At 43.8% G+C, this 16421-nt stretch overlaps 1 protein-coding gene across 1 annotated transcript in view; it reads right to left on the reverse strand.

Moving 5' to 3' along the window:
• The window catches only part of dmc1 (DNA meiotic recombinase 1), a 186581-nt gene that overhangs the window by 129025 nt on the left and 41135 nt on the right, over positions 1-16421 (reverse strand). Inside the window, exon 4 of the mRNA XM_068019900.1 lies at positions 10230-10312. Coding sequence (XP_067876001.1) covers positions 10230-10312 — 83 coding nt within the window. The remainder of the gene's footprint in view (positions 1-10229; positions 10313-16421) is intronic.

Below are 16421 nucleotides of genomic sequence, written 5' to 3' on the forward strand. Positions count from 1 at the left end.
AGTTAAACTAATTAAGAAAATTTTCTATCTGTATAAATATAGCAGTAAGTGAATTACTAACAGTGTTAGTACAGAGCAGGTCTAGAGGCATTAAGTAAAATTAATAGATTAAACAAGGCACAAACCAGATGCTAAAAGAGGGAATAGAGATTTTTATTTTAGAACATGGATGGGTAGCTGAGACCTGTTGCTTGCCATTCCTGCACCATGTGGGAACATCAGGACATTTTATGTGTCTCGGGGAATCACGCGTGTAGGAAGCGTCTCCAGCTGCTTGAGCTCGAGCTCAGGATTTCTGAGTTTGAACGGCAGCTGGAGTCACTGCGGAGTATCAGGGAGCATGAGAGCTTCCTGGATCGTATGTTCCAGCAGATGGTCACCCCACAGGCATTGAGAGTTCAAGATAGTAGACGGGTGGCCATCCTTTTTTGCTGGTACCGATGACAGAGAAGGCAGGTATTGAGGTTGTATGATCAGATTTTCAGGAGATAGGGAGGAATTTAAAATGTAGGACCTCAAAGGTAGTAATATTCGGATTATTCCCAGTGCCATGCACTAGCGAGAATAGAAATAGGAAGATTGGGAGGATCAATACGTGGCTTGAGGTATGGTGCAGGAGTGAGGGCTTCAGGTTTTTGGGACTATTTCTGGGGCACGAGGCACCGATTCAAAGGAGACAGGTTGCACGTCAACAGGACTGGGACAAATATCCTCAAGGGCAGGTTCACTAATTTGGTTGGGGAGGATTTAAACTAAATTGGCAGCAGGATGGGCACCAGCATCGAAGAAGAATACGATACATAAAGGATTCAGAGTGTTGGATAGTACTAGAGAAAGAAATAGTATCATATTTGATAGGAGCAGACAAAGAAGGACTGCGAGGAATACAAAAGACAGGTTTAGAATGCACGTATGTAAGTGCACAAAGATGGTAAGCTAAAAGCACAAATAGCTGTGTGGAAATATGATGTAGTGGCAAAATGGAAACGTGGCTTAAAAATGGTGAGGACTGAGCACTTAATATTGAAGGATACAAAGTGTTCAGAAAAGACAGAGAAAGAAAAAAGGGAGGTGGGGTGGCAGTACTGATTAGGGAAGCCATTGTAGTGTTGGAAAGAGAGGATGTCCTTGAGGGGGCAAAGACAAAATCCATTTAGTTAGAGTTGAGAAGCAAGAAGGGGCTGGTCAAGCTACTGGGGATATTCAATAGGCCTACAAATAGTGAGAGAGAGAGATAGAGGAGCAAATCTACAGGGAAATCACAGAGATGTGCAATATCACAGTGGTGATATTGGTGGGGTGGAGATATTAATTTTCCAAATATCGTTTGGGATAATGCTAGAGTAAACAGTAAAGAGGGGGAAGGAATTTCTGAAATGTATTCAGGAAAACTTCCATGACCAGTAGGTTCTTGGTCCAACTAGGAAGGAGGTATTGCTGGATTTATTGCTGGGGAATGAGGTGGGCCAAGTGGATCATAATGTTTAGATTAGCAACGGAGAAGCATAAAGAACAATCTAAAATTGAAATTAGAAGAGGAATAACTTCAATAGGGTGAGAGGATCTAGCCAGGGCAAAATGGAACCAAAGATTGACAGGAAAAACTGTAACGGAGCAATGGGTGATCTTTAAGCAGGAGATGTTTCAGGTACTGGCAAGGTAAATTCCAACAAGGGCAAAAGGTGAGGGAACCAAAGCCAGGGTTCCTTGGATGACGAGGGAGATAGTGAATACGACAAAACAAAAAAAAGGGTGGATGATGCATGTCAGGTGAATTCGTCAAGCAAGAACCAGACCAAATGCAATATGTTGAGAACGGAAGTGAAAAGGAAGATACGACTGTCAAAGAGAGAATATGAGAATAAAATGGCAGTTACTGGCATATAAATAGTAAGCGGGTAGTAAGAGAAGGGGGAGCCCTATCATGGACAAAGAGGGTGATATATGCTTCAAGGCCAAGATAGGCTAGAATACTTAATCAGGACTTTGTATCGCCGTTCACTAAGGAAGAAGAGCTGACAAAATATCGGTAGAAACAGAGATGGTAGAGGTAATGGATGGGGTGAAAATTGATAGGAAGGGTGTACTGGAAAGGCTGGCGATGCTTAAAGTGGATAATTCTCCTGGTCCGGATGGCTTGTAACCCAGGTTGCTAAAGGAAGTGAGAGTAGAGATAGCAGAACGGCTTGCCATAATCTTCCAATCTTCCCTAGATATGAGGGGAGGTGCCAGAAGATTGGAGAGTAGCAAATGTGACACCCTTAATCAAGAAAGGATGTAAGAACATGCCTAGTAACTACAGGCAGGTCAGTGTAACATCTGTGGTGGGTAAGGTTTTAGAAACAATAATCAGGGGAAAAAAATCAACAGGTACTTGGAAAGGTTTGAGTTAATTAAGGAGAGCCAGCATGGATTTGTAAAGGGCAGATCAGGCTTGACTAACCATATGGATTTTTTTTTGATGAAGTAACAGAGAAGGTTGATGAAGGGAAAGCAATGGATGTTGTCCATATGGATTTTAAGAAAGCCTTTGACAAAGAACCACATAAAGGCTGGTTAACAAAATTGAGGCTCATGGAATAGGAGGGTCAGTGTCAGCTTGGATAAAAAAAATTACCTTAAGCACAGAAAACAGCAAGTTGTGGTAAATGGTTGTCTTTCAGACTGGAGGATGGTAGACAATGGTGTTCCCCAAGGGTCAGTGCTGGAACCACTGTTTTTTTAAATTTTATATATATAAATGATTTAGATATTGGAATATGGAGTAAAATTTCAATATTTGCCAATGATACCAAACTTGGAACTGTGGCACATAGTGAAGATGATACCAATCGTCGGCAACAAGACATAGATAGGCCAGTCGAATGGGCAGACAACTTGTAGATGGAATTTAATATAGAGAAATGTGAGGTGATGCATTTTGACAAAAGGGATAGGGAGAGGCAATATAGACTAAATGCCACAGTTCTGAAGATTGTACAGGGACAGGGGGACATGGGGGTTCATGTGCATAGATCTTTGAAGGTGGCAGGACATATTGAGAGAGTAGTTAGCAAAGCACATGGGATCTTGGGTTCAGAGGTATTGAGTACATAAGCAGGCAAGTTATACTGAACCTTTATAAAACTCTGGTTAAGCCACAACTAAAGTATTGTTTCTAGTTCTGGTCACCACACTTTAGGATCCTTGAGAGGGTGCAGAAGAAATTTACCAGAATAGTTCTGGGGATGGGGATTCTAACTAAAAGGTTATGTTGGACAAGCTGGGATTGTTCTCCTGGGAGCAAAGGAGAATGAGAGGAGATTTGATAGAGGTGTACAAAATTATGACAGGTTTAGATAAGGTAGACAAAGAAATGCTGTTCCTGATGGTATAACGACTAGGGAATACAAATATAAGGTTCAGGCAAGAAATGCAGGGGGGTTGTGAGGAAGCACTTTTTTTTGCAGCAAGTGGTAATGACCTAGAACTTGCTGCCTACAAGAGTGGTGGAAGCGCAGATGATGAATGATTTCCAAAGGAAATTGGATGGGCATGTGAGGGAAATAAACTTACAGGGCTACAGGGATAGAGCGGGAGAATGCGACTGATGGAATTACACTAGAGAGCCGGCATTTATGACTCTAAATGCAAAAGAGACTGTTCCTGCAGTTAATGGAATAGAGATAGTTCCTTATTGGACATTTTTGAATTGATTGGGTTCTTCTAAAACAAAGAGGTGTGAAGTAGACAAATCCTGGGCCATTGTCGATCACCACAGGGAGGAAGATCTCTGTCTCCCAACAGAGGAAGGATGTGTGAAATTTCCACATCCTGCTCCTCCTCTTCCTCTGATGAGCTGTGTCCTTCCAGGGCCTCACCCTCTTCAAGGTCCACACCTCTCCGGAGAGCCATGTTATGGAGAGCGCAGCAGACCAGCACAATGAGCAAGACCCTTTCAGGCACCATAACCGTATCTTCAGAATCCCGCGGCCTGCTCAATGGTTGTCCTTTTGAGCAGATGGCTTCCGTTTTATTGCCTTTGTGCCACTGTCTCTGGCTGTAGAGTGGTGAGTAGCCATCTCAAGGAATATAATTTTCCCCTAGAATCCATCCACAGAGTTTGAAATATCACTTGCATTTACTGCAGGAATAGTCTCTATTCAATTTACTGCAAAGCTATCTCTTTTATTCAGGAACTGTCTGCATTAACTGCAGAAACAGTCTATTCTTATTACTGCACAAACTGTTTTTGCATTTGCTGCAGCAAGTCTCATTACATTTACTGTAGGAACTATCTGTATTCTAATTTTTGCAGGAATTATCTCTATTCCATTTACTGCAAGAACTATCTCTGCATTTACTGAAGGAATGAACAATTGAAATTATTGCAGGAACTATTGCTGATATCTTTAATAAAGAAACACTATTGCATTTGCTGCAGGAACTAGCTCAATTCCATTTACTTCAGAAACTGTATCTGTTGCGTTTACTGTGGAACAATCTGTTGCATTTACAGCAGAAACAGTCTACTAAGTTATTGCAGAAACAATTTCACCCCCTTTGTGTCCTCCTCACATCTTACTTTCCCACCTAGCTTTGTATCATCAGCAAACCTGGATATGTTACACTGGTTCCTTTCATCTAATGTCATTAACAGAGATTGTAAATAGCACTGGTCCTTGTAGCACCCCACTAGTAACAACCTGGAAATGACCCATTTATTCCGACTCTGTTTTCTGTCCTTTAACCAATCCTCATCCATGCTAATATATTACTGCAACCTATGAGGCCTTATCTTGTGCAACAACCTTTCTTTCATGCACCTTTTCGAATGCTATTTGAAAATCCAAACATACTATACATTACCTCTTCTGGTTCCCATTATCTACCCTGTTACTTACATTCTCAAAAAACTGTAAAAGATTTGTCAATCATGATTTCCCTTTCATAAAACCCATATTGACTCTGCCTATGCATATAATGATTTAAGTGCCCTGTTACCAATTCCTTAACAATTCTTTTGGGCCTCCTTATCTCGAGAGACAATGGATACGCGCCTGGAGGTGGTCAGTGGTTTGTGAAGCAGCGCCTGGAGTGGCTATAAAGGCCAATTCTGGAGTGACAGGCTCTTCCACAGGTGCTGCAGAGAAATTTGTTTGTTGGGGCTGTCCTTAACAATGGATTCCAGACTTTTCCTGACAACTGATGTCAGGCTAACTGGTCTATAGTTTCCTGTTTTCTTTCCCCCTCTTTTTTGAATAGCAGTGTTACATTTGCTACCTTCCAATTCACTGAAACCGTTCCAGAATCTAGGGTATTTTGGAAGATCACAACCAGTTCTGCCACTATCTCTGCAATCACCTCTTTTAGAACACTAAGATATAAATCATCAGATCCTGGGGATTTGTCAGCTTTTAGTTTAGTTTAGTTTAGAGATACAGCACTGAAACAGGCCCTTCGGCCCACCGAGTCTGTGCCGACCATCAACCACCCATTTATACTAATCCTACACTAATCCCATATTCCTACCACATCCCCACCTGTCCCTATATTTCCCTACCACCTACCTATACTAGGGGCAATTTATAATGGCCAATTTACCTACCAACCTGCAAGTCTTTTGGCTTGTGGGAGGAAACTGGAGCACCCGGAGGAAACCCACGCAGACACAGGGAGAACTTGCAAACTCCACAAAGGCAGTTCTTCTTTCTTTTCTTTTGGGCCTCCTTATCTCGAGAGACAATGGATACGCGCCTGGAGGTGGTCAGGTACCCAGAATTGAACCCGGGTTGCTGGAGCTGTGAGGCTGCGGTGCTAACCACTGCGCCACTGTGCCGCCCCATTAATTTCTCCAGTATCTTTTCTTTACTAATATTAATGACTTCAAGTTTTTCACTCATTAGACCCTTGGTTCCACACTATTTCTGGTATGTTTCTGGTGTGAAGACTGACACAAAGTATTTGTTTGAAGTCTCTGCCATTTCCTTATTACCTAATATAATTTCTCCTGTCTCAATCTCTGAGGGACCCACGTTTATTTTTCCTACTCCCTTTTCCATACCCTTTAAACAATTTTCCAATCTACCTTAGTCAACTTGCCCCTCAAACCTTTTTTTAAAATTTCTCCTTGGCATGTATCTCTAGCAAGGTCAGCATATGTTGCCTATCCCTAATTGCCATTGAGCCACCTTCTTGAACCTCTGCAATCCATGTAGTGTAGGTTCACCCACCAAGCTGTTAGGGAGGGAGTTCCAGGATTTTGATCCAGCAATAGTGAAGGAATGGCAATATTGTTCCAAGTCAGTGTGAACTTGCAGGTGGTATGCTCCCATGCGTCTGCTGCCCTTGTCCTTTTAGTGTTGCCACTGTGCACCAGTGGTGGAGGGAGTGAATGCTTAAGGTTGTGGATGGGGTGTTGATCAAGTGGGCTGCTTTGTCCTGGATGATGAGCTTCTTGAGTGTTGTTGGAACTGCACTCATCCAGGCAAATGGAGAGTATTCCATTACATTCCTGACTTGTGCCTTGTAGATGGTGGACAGGCTTTGAGGAGTCAGGGGTGAGTTACTCGCTGCAGAAATCCAAGCCTCTGACCCGCTCTCGTAGATACAGTACTTATATGGCTGGTGCAGTTAAGTTTCAGGTCAATGGTAACCCCCAGAATGTTGATGGTGGGGGAATCAGCAATGGTAATGCCGTTGAATGTCAAGGGGAGATAGTAAGATTCTTTCTTGTTGGAGATAGTCATTGTCTGATACTTGTGTGGCATGAATGTTACTTGCCACTTATCAGCCCAAGCCTGAATGTTGTTCAGGTCTTGCTGCTTGTGGGTACAGATTGCTTCAGTATCTGAGGAGTTGTGAATGGTGCAATCATCAGTAAACTTCCCCACTTCTGACCTTATGCTGGAGTGAAAGTCAATGATGGAGCAGCTGAAAATGGTTAGGCCGAGGGCATTATGCTGAGTTTCTCCTGTGGCATTTTTTTGGAGCTGAGATGATTGGCCTCCAACAACCACAACAATCTGGCTTTGTGCAAGGTATGACTCCAACCAGTGGGGAGTTTTACCCCTGATTCCCATTGCTAGGACTTCTTGATGCAACATTCAGTCAATGCTGCCTTGATGTCACCTCACCTCTGAAATTCAGCTCTTTTGTCCATGTTTGACCAAGGCTGTAACAAGGTCTGGAGTTGAGTGGCCCTGGCGGAACCCAAACTGAGCATCGGTGCGCTGGTTGTTGTTGAGTAAGTGCTGCTTGATAGTACAGTCGAGGACACATTCCATTACTTTGCTAATGATTGAGATGGGACAGTAATTGGTCAGTTTGGATTTGTCCTGCTTTTTTGGACAGGATGTACCGGGGCAATTTTCCACATTGTCGGGTAGCTACCAGTGTTGTAGCTGTGCTAAGGGCACAGCTAGTTCTGGATCACAAGTCTTCAGTACTGCAGCCGGGATGTGTCAGGACCCATAGCCTTTGCTGTATTCAGTGACTTCAGCCTTTTTTGGATATTACGTGGAGTGAATTGAATTGGCTGAAAACTGGCATCTGTAATGGTGGAACCTCAAGAGGAGGCCAAAATGGATGATACACTCAGGACTTCTGGCTGAAGATGGTTGCAAATGCTTCAGCCTTGTCTTTTACACTGATATGCAGGGCTCCGCTGATCATTGAGGATGGGGATGTTTGTGGAACCTCCTCCACCGGTTAGTTGTTTAATTGTCCACCACCATTCATGACTGGATGTGACAGGATTGCAGAGCTCTGATCTGATCCGTTGGTTGTGAGATCGCTTAGCTCTGTCTATTGCAAGCTTTTTCTGCTGTTTCGCATGCAAGTAGTCCTGTGTGTAGCTGCACAAGGTTGGTATCTCATTTTTAGGTATGCCTGGTGCTGCTTCTGGCATGCTTTCCTGCACTCTTCATTGAACCAAGGTTGATCCCCCGGCTTGATGATAATGGTAGAGTGGGGGATATGCCGGGCCACGAGATTACTGGTTGTGGTTGAATACAATTCTGCTGATGATAGCCCACAGCACCTCAAGGTTGCTGCTGTGATCTGTTCTGAATCTGTCCTATTTAGTATGGTGGTAGTGCCACACAAGACGATGGAGGGTGGCCTCAGTGTGAAGACAGGACTTCGTCTTCACAAGGACTGTGCGGTGGTCACTCCTACCAATACTGTTATGGACAGATGCATCTGCGAGAGGTAGATTGGTGAAGACGAGGTCAAACAGATTTTTCCCTCTTGTTGGTTCTCTCAGTACCTGCCGCTGGCCCAGTCTGGCAGATATATCCTTCAGGACTTGGCCAGTTTGGTCAGCACTGGTGCTACCAAGCCATTCCTGGTAATGGACATTGAAGTCCCCCACCGAGAGTACATTCTTTGACCTTGCTACCCTCAGTGCTTTTTCCAAGTTGTGTTCAACATGGAGGAGTACCGCTTCATCAGTTGAAGGAGGGCGGTAGGTGGTAATCAGCAGGAGGTTTCCTCGTCCAAGTTTGACCTGATGCCATGAGAGTTCATGGGGTCTGGAGTCAATGTTAAGGTCTGCCCAGACTATTTCCTCCTGACTGTATACCACTGTGCCGCCATGTCTGGTGATGGAGGAGTCTTGGACATTGTCTGTAAGGTATGCTTCGTTGAGTATGAATAGGTCAGGCTGTTACTTGACTAGACTGTGGGGCAGCGCTCCCAGTTTTGGCACAAGTCCCCAGACATTAGTGAGGAGGACTTTGCAGGGTCGACTGGGCAGGATGTGTCTTTGTCATTTCTGGTGCTTATGTTGATGCCACGTTGTCTGCCTTGTTTTATTCTTATCTGAATTTTCTGTAGCGGTTTTATACAACTGAGTGGCTTGCTAGGCCATTTCAGAAGGCAGCTAAGAGTCAACCACATTGCTGTGGGTCTGGAGTCACAAATAGGTCAGATTTGGGTAAGGACAGCAGATTTCCTCCCCTGAAGGACATTAGTGAACCAGGAGGGTTTTTATGACAATCCAGTAGTTTCATGATTATTATTAATGAGACTAGCATTTTATTAATTAATTGAATTTAAATTCTACCCCCCCCACCAGCTGCCATGGTGAGATTTGAACCCGTGTCACCGAAGCATTAGTCTGGCCCTCTGGATTATTAGTCCAGTAACGTTACCATTGTGCTACCGCCCCTTTGCTTTATTTAAGTTTAATACTCTAGTTTTGGACTTATGTATGTAATTTTCAAATTCAATGTGAAATTCTGTCATAATATGATCACTCTCTCCCAGTGAAATGCTTACAAGTTAACCCTGTCGCATTATCCAAGGCAAAATCTAAAATAGCCTCTCCCCTGGGTGTTTCCATGGTGTATTGTAATAGGAAATTGTCTTGAATGCATTTCCTGAATGTCTTCCAAACTAGTTTTAACAATTTGATTGGTCTAAGTCTATACGAAGATGAAAGATTATTACCTTTGTTATAAGCTCCTTTTATTTCTTAGTTCCTGGCAAGGAAAGTGATGGATATAGTTCCTGCAGTATATGCAAGAGTTCCTGCAGTAATTGTAAGAGAGTTCCAAAAGTAAATAAAAACAGAAAATGTTGTCAATACTCAGCAGGGGGCAGCCTCTGTGGAGAGAGAAAAACAGTTAAAGTTTTGGGTCTCTAACCTTTCTAATGGCATTAACTGTTTCTCTCTCCAAAGATGCTGTTTGACCTTCTAAGTATTTCCAGCATTTTGTTTTTATTTCAGATTTCCAGCATCTGCAGTATTTTGCTTTTGTTCCTGCAGTAAATGTAAGAGATAACTCCTGCAATGAATGGAATAGAGATAGCTCCTACAGCAAATGCAATATAGTTCTTGAAGTAAATGGAAGACAGAGTTCCTGCAGAAAATGAATATGGTTGCTGAAGTAAATGGAATAGAGATAGTTCCTGCAGTAAATATAGTTTCTGAAGTAAATAGAACAGACAGACCAAGGCATTTCCATAACAATTAACTGCATTTGAATCACTAAAATAAGTCAGATGCAGTGACCACCCCAGAGTTCCCATTTAATGCTTGTATATCTGTTCATTTTAATTCAATGCCTCTCAGGTAATTTATATTTTGCCACTAACATAATTTTTAAGCAAAAAAATCTCTCGAACAAAAAAAGTGAAATGATGTGCAATAGCTCTTCTGTTTGATTTTTGAGAAGGTTTTGCTGCTGAGAATCCCTCTTTAGTAGGCATTTCATCGAATTTCCATAGATAAATAATGTTCTCACTCTAATTCTTGGCTGCCAGTGGTGATGTGAAACACTGTTTTTCTCTTCTCGCTATACTCAAATGCGGTGAGAAAGCCTGGTTCCTGTGGTATAAAAACAAAATTTTTGCATGCAAGACACTCAATGACTATCACAAATACCAGTTTGTGCCAAGAATAGCATGGAAAAGGTATATTTCTACCAGTAATAGGACTGTAATTGGGCTAGTATGGCATGGGGTGTAGTTATACTAGTGACTGGATTATAATAGGGTTAGTGACAGTCCTGAGACCGATCAACTCAGCCCCAGCACACTGCTGCAGGAATTTCTCAGAGTAGTGTCTTAGGCCCAATTATCTTCAGCTGCTTCATCAATGACCATCCTTCCATCATAAGGTCACAAATGGAATGTTCACAGGTGACTGCACATTGTTCAGTTCCATAAGCAATTCCTCAGAAAATGAAGCAGTCTGTGCCCATGTGTAGCAAGCATCCAAGCTTGGGCTGATAAGTGGCAAGTAATCATAGAATCACAGAATAATACAGTGCAGAAGAGGCCCTTTGGCCCATTGAGTCTGTACCGATGCATTAAAGACATCTGACCTGTCTACCTAATCCCATTTGCCAGCACTTGGCCCATAGCCTTGAATGTTATGACGTGCCAAGTGCTCATCCAGGTATTTTTTAAAGGCTGTGAGGCAACCTGCATCTACCACCCTCCCAGGCAGTGCATTCCAGACCGTCACCACCCTCTGGGTAAAAATGTGCTTCCTCAAATTCCCCTTAAACCTCCTGCCCCTCACCTTAAACTTGTGTCCCTTCGAAACTGACCCTTCAACTAAGGGGAACAGCTGCTCCCTATCCACCCTGTCCATGCCCCTCATAATCTTGTACACCTCGATCAGGTCACCCCTCAGTCTTCTCTGCTCCAACGAAAACAACACAAGCCTATCCAATCTCTCTTCATAGCTTAAATGTTCCATCCCAGGCACCATCCTGGTGAATCGCCTCTGCACCCCTTCCAGTGCAATCACATCCTTCCTATAATGTGGCGACCAGAATTGCACACAGTACTCCAGCTGTGGCCTTACCAAAGTTCTATACAACTCCAACATGACCTCCCTGCTTTTGTAATCTATGCCTCGATTGATAAAGGCAAGTGTCCCATATGCCTTTTTACCACCCTATTAACCTGCCCTTCTGCCTTCAGAGATCTATGGACAAACACGCCAAGGTCCCTTTGTTCCTCGGAACTTCCCAGTATCGGGCCATTCATTGAATACTTCCGTGTCACATTACTCCTTCCAAAGTGTATCACCTCACACTTTTCAGCATTAAATTCCATCTGCCACTTTTCTGCCCATTTGACCATCCAGTCTATATCTTCCTGTAACTCAAGACACTCCACCTCACTGTTAACCACTCGGCCAATCTTTGTGTCATTTGCGAACTTACTGATCCTACCCCCCACAGTCATCTATGTCGTTTATATAAATGACAAACAATAGGGAACCTAGCACAGATCCCTGTGGTATTCCACTGGACACTGGCTTCCAGTCACTAAAACAGCCATCTGTCATCACTCTCTGTCTCCTACAGCTAAGCCAATTTTGAATCCACCTTATCAAGTTACCCTGTATCCCATGTGCATTTGCTTTCTTGATAAGTCTCCCATGTGGGACCTTGTCAAAGGCTTTGCTGAAATCCATGTAAACTACATCAACTGCACTACCCTCATCTACACACCTGGTCACATGCTCAAAAAACTCAATCAAATTTGTTAGGCATGACCTCCCTCTGACAAAGCCATGCTGACTATTCCTAATCAATTTTGCCTCTCCAAGTGGAGATAGATTCTCTCCTTCAGAATTTTCTCCAATAGTTTCCTAACCACTGACGTGAGACTCACTGGTCTGTAGTTCCCTGGCTTATCTCTACAACCTTTCTTAAATAGTGGGACCACATTAGCTGTTCTCCAGTCCTCTGGCACCTCCCCCGTGGCCAGAGAGGAATTAAAAATTAGGGTCAGAGCCTCTGCAATCTCCACCCTCGCCTCCCACAGCATCCTAGGACACAAATCGTCCGGACCGGGAGATTTGTCCACTTTTAAGTCTACCAAATCCTCCAATACCTTGTCACTCCCTATGACAATTTGCTCAAGAACCTCACAGTCTCTCTCTCTCTGAGTTCCATATCTACATCCTCATTCTCTTGGGTGAAGACAGATGTGAAGTATTCGTTCAACACCCTACCAATGTCCTCTGGCTCCACCCACAGATTTCCCCCTTGGTCCCTAATGGGTCCTACTCTTTCCCTGGTTATCCTTTTCCCATTGATATACTTATAGAATATCTTGGGATTTTCCATACTTTTACCAGCCAGAGCTTTCTCATATCCCCTCTTTATTCTCCTAATTGCTTTCTTAAGTTCCATCCTACACTTTCTGTACTCTACTAATGCTTCCATTGATTTGCTCTCCTTGTACTTGCTGAAAGCCTCTCTTTTCCTTCTCATCGTACCCTGAATGTTTCTGGTCATCCATGGTTCTCTGGGCTTGTTGCTCCTACCTATTACCCTCGAGGGAACATGTTGGGCCTGTACCCTCCCCATTTCCTTTTTGAATGCCCCCCACTGCTCTTCTGTAGATTTCCCGACAAGTAACTCTTTCCAGTCTACCTTGGCCAGATCCTGCCTTATTTTACTAAAATTCGCTCTCCCCCAATCCAAAACCTTTTTTTGCAACTTGTTTATTTCTTTCTCCATAACAAGCTTAAATTGTACCATATTGTGGTCACTGTCACCAAAATGCTCCCCCACCAACACATCAACCACCTGTCCGGCTTCATTCCCCAGAATTAGGTCCAGCACTGCACCTTCCCTTGTTGGATACTCTACATATTGAGCTAAAAAGTTCTCCTGTATACATTTTAAGAACTCCACTCCATCTAAGCCCTTAACACGATGACTATCCCAATTAATGTTGGGAAAGCTGAAATCACCTAATATAATTACCCTATTATTATTTTTACACACCTCTGCGAATTACACACATATTTGCTCCTCAATTTCCCGCTGACTATCTGGGGGTCTATAATAAACACATAGCAATGTGGCTGTCCCTTTTTTATTCCTAAACCCTACCCATAAAGCTTCATTTGATGCCCCCTCCAAGATATCATCTCTCCTTACTGCAGTAACTGAATCCTTAACTAATATTGCAATGCCCCTTCCTCTTTTACCCCCTCCTCTGTCTCGCCTGAAGATTCTATATCCAGGGATATTGAGCTGCCAATCCTGCCCCTCCCTCAACCATGTCTCCGCGATGGCTACTATAATCACAATTCCACGTGTCAATCCTTGCCCTTAACTCATCCGTTTTACCTGTAATACTCCTGGCATTAAAGTAGAGGCCATCCATCCTGGTCTTACTCCCTTGAAACTTACTTCCGCTGTATTCCCTCTGACTTTTTTGCTTTCCTGTGTTTAGCTGTGTCCCTATTCTGCTAGGAGTCTGCGTGCCCCCCCACCTGCCAAATTAGTTTAAACTCCTCCCAACAGCACTAGCAAACCCGCCAGCAAGGATGTTAGTTCCCCTCTGGTTCAGATGTGGACTGTCCCGCTTGTACAGGTCCCACCTTCCCCAGAAATGGTCCCAGTGGTCCAGGAATCTAAAGCCCCCCCTCCTGCACCAACTCTTAAGCCACGCATTCATCTGTGCTATTCTCCTGTTTCTATACTCGCTAGCACTTGGCACTGGGAGTAATCCAGAGATTACAACCCGAGAGGTCCTGCTTTTTAGTCTACTGCCTAACTCCCTGAATTCTTGATGCAAGACCTCATCCCTCTTTCTACCTATGTCATTGGTATCAACATGTACCATGACCTCTGCCTTATCACCCACCCCCTTCAGGATGCCCTGCAGCCGTTCAGTGACATCCCGGTCCCTGGCACCAGGGAGGCAACACACCAAACTGGAGTCACGTTGACGGCCACAGTAGCGCCTATCTGTTCCCCTGACTATAGAATCCCCATTACAATTGCTCTTCCTCTCTTTCCCCCTTCCTGTGCAGACATGCTGCTTGTGGTGCCAGAAACTTGGCTCTGTCCGCACTCCCTGGAGGAACTAGCCTCATCAGCCTCCAAAATGGAATACCGATTTGCAAGCGGGACCCCAAGGGACTCCTGAACTACCTGCCTGTTTCCCTTGGTCTGCCTGGTGGTCACCCATTCCCTTCCTTCCTCAAGTCCCTTCAGCTGCAGTGTGACCACCTCTCTAAACGTGCTATCCACGATGCTCTCAGACTCGCAGATGCTCCACAGTGTTTCCAGCCGCCGTTCCAGCTCTGAAACCCGAGCTTCCAGGAGCTGCAGCTGGACACACTTCCTGCACATATGCTGGTCCCGGGGACTGGAAATGTTCCCGGATTCCCACATGCAGCAAGAGAAGCAAACCACGGCTTTAAGCTCTCCTGCCATGACTAAACCCTTTAAATTTAAAACTTTAGAAGACTGTTATAATAAAAAAAATCAACTAAGTCTTGCTAAAACAATGACTTACAATTCAATCCAGTTTGAAAAATACCCACCAGGACTTACTCACCAGTCAGCTGTGCTCTTTGGAAACTCTCGGCTCCCCTCACGCTCTTTGAGGACAGGTAGGAAATGAAAGGAGCTCCTCGCTCCCTCCTCACCAAACTCCCTCAGTCACAAAACTCCCACTTTAGCACTCTAATGCAGCCCCAAGTCAGCACTCCAGTGCAAATGAAGTCAGCACTGTAAGATGGCTCACTTTTATACTGTCTGACTCTAGAAAACTGGTTTAAGCCAGTTATCTAGTTAACAAGGTGCAGCTGCAAGCAGTGCCTGAGTGAACTGTTTAAAGCTGGTCTAAAACTCATCTTCTCCAACCCAAACAGCAACTGTTAAGTTAATTTGCTAAATAAAAGAAAGACTAGTCTTCAGATAAAACTAACCTTTAATTACCCTCAGTCACAAAACTCCCACTTGAGCACTCTAATGCAGCCCCAAGTCAGCACTCCAGTGCAAATGAATATTCACACCACTCAAGTATCAGGCAATGACCATACCCAAAAAGAGTCTAATCACCTCCCCTTGACATTCAATGGCATTACCATCATCAAATCCCCCACCATCAACATCCTGGGGGTCATCATTGACCAGAAACTGGACCAGCCACATAAATATTGTTGCTATAAGATCAGAGGCTGGATATCCTGTGGCGAGTGTCCCAAAACCTAACTCCAAAAAGTTTTTCCAGCACTGTGATGGAATATATCCCACTTGCCTGGATGTGTGCAGCTCCAACAACACTCGAGAAGCTCGACACCATCTAGCATAAAACAGCCTGCTTGATCAGCATCCCATTAACCACTGTAAGCATTAACTCCCTCCACTACCAGCACATCATGACTGCACTGTATACCATCAACAAGATGCACTACAACAATTCTCCAAAGCTTTTTTTTAACAGAAACTCCCAAACCTACCTAAGGGCAGCAGGCACTATCAGGTTTTCCCTCCAAGTCATACAGCAACCTGACTTGGACATATATAGCCATTGCTTCATAATTGCTAGGTGAAAACCTGGAACACCCCTCACCACACAAACTGCAGCAGTTCAAAAATGTTTATCAACACCTCCTTCTCAAGGGCAGCTAGAAATGTCGACCTTGTCATTGATGCCCACATCCCATGAATCAATAAAATTAATTTTTAAAAAGCATGGTGGAAGGGGGGTGTATTTATTCCAATAACAGGAATATAAAAGGATTAGTATAGTTGGGGCTTATTTGTACCCAAAATGGGACTGTAACAGGGTTAGGTATTGCTGGAACAAAAGCAAAATACCAAGAATGCTGGAGATCTGAAATAAAAGCAGAAAATGCTGAAATGCTCAGCAGGTCTGGCAGCATCTATGGAGAGGGAAACAGATTTAATGTTCCAGAGCGATGACCTTTGATGAAAGGTTCTGATGAAACGTCATCAACCTGAAACAATGGGCTGAATTTTCGCCACGGAGTCGGGAAACAGGAACCAGGATGTTTTCGGGTCAGAAACCCGCCTCCAGTGGGAAACTGATAAAAGTTAAGATTTCCACGGGGCAAACCCTTAATTGATATGGAGACAGATTTCCTGTCCACTGAGAGTCAGTGGGAGCAGGAACAGAGGTAGGTCAAATGAAGTGTGGGACTG

This window comes from Heterodontus francisci, chromosome 41 (assembly GCF_036365525.1).
Source record: "Heterodontus francisci isolate sHetFra1 chromosome 41, sHetFra1.hap1, whole genome shotgun sequence".
NCBI lineage: Eukaryota > Metazoa > Chordata > Chondrichthyes > Heterodontiformes > Heterodontidae > Heterodontus > Heterodontus francisci.